The 5,320-nt window shown below is 42.0% G+C and overlaps 1 protein-coding gene across 1 annotated transcript; it reads right to left on the bottom strand.

Annotated features, from left to right (window-relative positions):
- Window positions 1–1,800: 1,800 nt before the first annotated feature.
- On the bottom strand, window positions 1,801–4,841 carry LOC122933896 (gastrula zinc finger protein XlCGF7.1-like). Its single transcript, XM_044288999.1, has 2 exons — window positions 4,781–4,841; window positions 1,801–3,192 (listed from the first exon to the last, which is right to left on the bottom strand). Exons 1-2 carry the CDS (start codon window positions 4,839–4,841, stop codon window positions 2,285–2,287), a joined length of 969 nt encoding a protein of 322 aa, XP_044144934.1. The 3' UTR covers window positions 1,801–2,284.
- Window positions 4,842–5,320: the final 479 nt, after the last annotated feature.

The following is a 5,320-nucleotide window of genomic DNA, read 5'->3' on the forward strand; positions in this document are numbered from 1 at the left end:
TGAGGTTTACTGGTTCTCAGACAGATGAGAGCTGGTTTGGAATGTCTCATAGTGCACAAGGTTGCCATTGTAAGGTATGCTGACTGTTATCTGTTTCATGGATAGATTGATGGCTTGCACATACCTGGCTTTTGGCATATAGCCTTTGTGTGGTTGTCTATTGTATGTTGTACATAATAGGAGTCTAAGACGCATCCAGCTATCCTCTTAATGCTATTTTCAAACCATTTTGATTGGGTTTCCATCAATTTCTAACCTTTTTTTTTATGAACCAGACACCCTCTTCTCTTCCCAGCAGGGGGTGCCTGGTTGTCTCATCTTGACTTCCATTATAATCGGGTGCTCGGCCGCGCACTCGAATATAGCAATGTGTTTGAGCCGATTACTTTGGTGCTCGCTCATTACTATTGATTGCATTTGCATTACTGATATCATTAGGTCTAATTATACTGCAACAGGAGAGGTGTTAGGACAGCATTGTAAGTGGCAGTGTATATGCAGTGTCCTGAAACACACTGCTTAATGTTGTGATTGTGTTTCATGTAAACTGTCCTTGTGAAGAGGTTCTCATAAAGTTGCATAGGGAGTGGGAGGTTCTAACAAGCCTCCCAGGGCTAACTCTGCCCCACACTAAGTGTGTGTTCAGAGAGCAGGAAAGAAGAAGGTGTGTGTGTGTGTGTGTGATGCCCGAGGACAACCTGAACCTCAGCAGCCATTCTTGTGAGTTATTCAAACTGCATACTTAGTTCTATGTACCAGGCCATAGAAGGGAAAAGATCTCTAGTATCTCCAGACAACCCAGGAAGGTAATGAAGATATTGACAAAGGAAGGTAACTGTCGTGTATCTGACTCCAACATCCTTTGCATTAGGTGGAGAAATGTCAAGCTATCAGATACCCACCATACTTGAAGGCAAAAGGATCATTTGTCTGAATATAGTATTCCTATAAAAGGAAACTGAAGTGTAGGATTATACAGTATAATAAGAACAGCATTAACCTCCAAGTTGGAGCCTTGAGAGAGAGAAAGACTGATTGTCATAAAGGACTATTCCCCATGCAACTTCTGAGAACTAATGGGAATCATTATAAAAACTGCTCTGATGTAAATGACTTTTTATACATTGATAACCTGGATCAGCTTTAGTAAAAAAACAGTTCACTTGAAACTCTTTAGTCTCTTCAATCCATATCATTCTTACAACTACTACTCTCAGCCTTTGCACCTAACGGTGCTGGCGTCACAGACACAGGGGTCCAGCCACAAGCACTCTAAACATCACCAAAATCAAGGGCACCTCAACCAATATCTGGCTGGTGTTCCCTGCAACGGAGAGTGCCCCGGCAGATCTCGTTCTGTCTTCCCATCCACTGCACTGCTGACCCAGGAAGGCCTCTGCTAACTGTGAGTACAAACAACCATTACCCCAATCGGCCCACCATGAGCCTCAAGTATTTTCCCCTGTAGTTCGGCACCCTGCATATATTGTCGGAGATTTCTTGTACAAGCCATTCTAATTGACAAAAGCAATTTAAATAAAAGCTCCATTGGAAGAGACCAATAGACAGTGAGGCCTCATTCACACTTTTGTATTTCGGTCGGTATCTTGTATCAGTATCTGTAAGCCGTAACAGGGAACGGAATAAAACAGAGAAAGGTATAATGGAAAGTCTTCCATGGTCGGGAGCTACTCCTAATTATATCCTACAAATACTGGTGTAAGATACTGACCAGAATACACAAGTGTGAATGAGGCAAAGAGAAGGAAATGGAAGGAAATAGAAGATCTGGGTTTTCTAACAAATTATTGTCAACTCAAATTGTTATTTCCCCATCACCTTTATCTTGATATATTGTATTAATGAAGAGCAAATACCCATTCCATATGTCCACATAGGTTACATAAAAGTCTACAGGAGGTGTCCTTCCGTTTCTCACTGTGTCCCTCTGGATTCTCCTGCAGTGCTGGCGGAGGTATGAATATGGTAAGAAGCAAGGTCCATGGGGACAATCATCTTCACTGCTCTGACAGTAAACAACGCTCTTCTTTTTCCTCAAATCCACAGTACTTTTCCTCCATGGATCCTGGTCACTGTTGACCTCAGGGAAATATAATTTGGGTGTTTGGCAAACCCAGGGTAGATCCACAGAAAAATATACTCTAATATAGGCTGTTTAATGCATGGAAACACTTCCCACATTCCAAACAAGAATATAGTTTCTTCTATGTGCGAATTCTCTGATGAGTTTCAAATTCTGAATTTCTTTTTCACATGAAAAAAATCAAAATGGCTTCTCTCCTGTGTGAATTTTCTCATGTGTAACAAGACCTGACTTTTTTATAAACCAGTCACCACATTTGGAGCATATAAATGTTTTTTTTTCTTCTGTGTGAATTCTCTGATGAACCTTGAGGCTGTCTTTAGTAACAAAACACTTTCCACATTCTGAACATGAATACGGTTTCTCTCCTGTGTGACTTCTCTGATGAATCTTGAGGTTTACTTTAGTGACAAAACATTTCCCACATTCTGAACATAAAAATGGCTTCTCCCCTGTGTGATATTTCTCATGAGAAAGAAGATATGACTTTTGTGTAAAACCTTTCCCACACTCTGAACATACATATAGATTCTCTCCTGTGTGAGATTTATGATGTTTAGCAAGATTTGCTTTATTTCTAAAACATTTCCCATATTCGGAACGTGAAACTGGTTTCTCCCCTGTGTGAAATCTCTGATGTCTAACAAGACTTGACTTTTTTGTAAAACATTTGCCGCATTCTGAACATGAATATGGTTTCTCTCTTGTGTGACTTCTCTGATGTCTAAGAAAATTTGGTTCATCTGTAAAACATATCCTACATTCTGAACATGAATATGACTTCTCTACTGTGTGAATTCTTCTGTGTGCATATAGACCTGAGATGTCTGTAAACTGTTTTCCACATTCCCCACACTGAAAACAAGTAACCTCTTTCGGCCCGGTACTTGTGATAACAATCTGTGATTGGTCAGGAGAAGGTTCCTTATGATTAGGAGCATTATTTGACAGATCTGTTCTATGAAGTCCTGGATGGACATTACAGGTAATGAGGGTTTCTCCTGAAGAGCCATGCCCGATATCTTCATCTTCTACTTTATAATTTAGTGATAAGATGAAGTTTCCCTCAGAGTTCTTACTTGGATTTTCTGTTAGGGTTAAAAAAGAGATATTGTGTTTTCCTTCCAAACAGTAAAGAAGACAATTCTAGAAGCTTCCTATCAGGCTGTGTGCAGTTTGTTATGTAGATTTTATATGTCAAAAGGAAGGAGAAGTACAAGTCCTTCCTTTATATTTCCCATTTATATGAATCCTTTCTTGGCTTTGGCACAAAATACTGAATCAAAAACTGAACTAAAAGGAAATCATTTGTGGTCGTGTCCTTATAATTATAATGGATGGATGATAAAGTCCAGGACTCTGCTCTACACTCACCGATCACTTCTATTACATAAACCCAGACCTGAAAACATTCAGAAATCTGAGAATCTGACCCTTCTCTGACAATCAGGCCTGTCCTCTGCCACCACAGTTGGTCCTTAGATATCAAGTGGGGATGATTTTATTACAATAACCTAAACTCTTCATGAACGGCCTATTTTAGACCTTACAGGGGTTGTCCACTCCTTTATAATTAATAGCCTATCCTCAGGCTGGGCCTCCAGTATCTGATTTTCAGGGGTCCCACACACCTCTGATTAGGTCCATCCATTGTGCGTTGGACACAGCTGGTTCCTGTAGTGCTGCTACTATTGAGATGAATGGAAGCAGCACTGCAGTAACCGGCTTCGTCCACAGTCTGAGCAGTGTAGTTCCAGCGCTGACTTCCTGCACCGGAGCTACTGCAGAACAGCTGACCAGCAGGGGACAAGGCGTTGGATCCCCACCAATCAGATAGTGAAGGTCTATCCTGAGGACAGGTCATCACTTGTAAAGGAATAGACAATCCCCTTATTTGTTATAATTTCTTTTAGATTTATTTTTCAGAAAATACCAATAGATAAAAAGTGTCAATCCATGAAAGTAATACAATTCATATACATCTATAAACATTCTCAAAGCACAAGTCACTGAAATGTAATGCCATTCTGTCATACAAACCAGTCGGACTAAGTCAGATGACTAGCAAAAGGTCTTCAAGAATTTTTTTTTAACAAGTCCAGTTCTTCTGACTTATCACTACTGATATACCATGACCAAGATGAACGAGAACCTTCACAGAAAGCGCCGTAAGGGTTGTGGCTGTTCCAGGTTACTACAGCACAGCTGCCCCTAACTTTAATGGCAGCTGAGCTGCAGTAACCCAGCAGGGCCACTGCACTTTGAACGGCGCTGAGTTTCCTATTTCATTAAAGGTGCTAGATCCTTCAAGGAACAGCTGACCGTGAAGGAGTGGCAATCAGACCTTTACCGATCAGATAATAATGCCATATGCTGAGGATAACCCATCACTATCAAGAGCCTGGAAAACCCCTTAAGGTGGGTAAACTGAGTTTCCTCAGACCCTGGCCATCACTGCAGCCATTCATCGCAGCCGGCGTGCCTCCAAAACCTGATGCTAAGCCGAGTGTCCAGCCTGGAGCATGAGAGGATGAAGAGAAGAGCTGGGAGAAGATTTCTCCTGCACTGTACATAACACAGGGGTCACTGCCCGGAGTGCTACTTTACTGCAGCTGTAAGGTGGAGTCTCACCTGAAGAAACCTCCCAATTCCCTTCCTCCATTCATGATTCCATACCTGTGGTCACATGGACTGGAATGTCCTCCTCCACCTCACTATTACACGGGGGATCGCCCATCATCCGCTCTTCTTCATCCTCCACTTTAATATCAGTCACATCTTCCCCCTGATTTGTCATCTGTAACAATTCAGGACAATACAGCAGACAGGTGGGAAATCTAACAGATCCACATAAGAGACCCCCACAATCTATGACCCCTCTATGACTGCAGGACCCCCTATATAGATGTGTATAGGGCTCAGCTCCATCTACCTGATGGTTCTCTGGGAGCTTCTCCTCTGGACAGTCCTGGAAAAACAGAGGACGGGGACATCTCTCGGGGGGACTTCTTTCTATGAGTCCATCTGTAGGAAACACACAAGGACAGGAGAGATTATTACATGTGATGATGAGATGATGGGAGTAGTATCTATGTGATATTTACACTTTTATGATCAGGACAATCTCCACTTACCTGGTGATGTCAGAGGCCGGGGAGCCTCCATTATGGCCTCCTTGTACAGATCCTTGTGTCCTTCTATATACTCCCACTCCTC

The sequence above is a fragment of the Bufo gargarizans genome, chromosome 4, assembly GCF_014858855.1.
Source record: "Bufo gargarizans isolate SCDJY-AF-19 chromosome 4, ASM1485885v1, whole genome shotgun sequence".
Taxonomy (NCBI): domain Eukaryota; kingdom Metazoa; phylum Chordata; class Amphibia; order Anura; family Bufonidae; genus Bufo; species Bufo gargarizans.

Coding starts and splice junctions, on each gene's coding strand:
- LOC122933896 (XM_044288999.1), bottom strand. CDS start 4,841: ATGGGCGATCCCCCGTGTAATAGTGAGGTGGAGGAGGACATTCCAGTC. Junction 3,193..4,780: donor TCCAGTCCATGTGACCACAG/GTATGGAATCAT, acceptor TAACCCTAACAG/AAAATCCAAGTAAGAACTCT.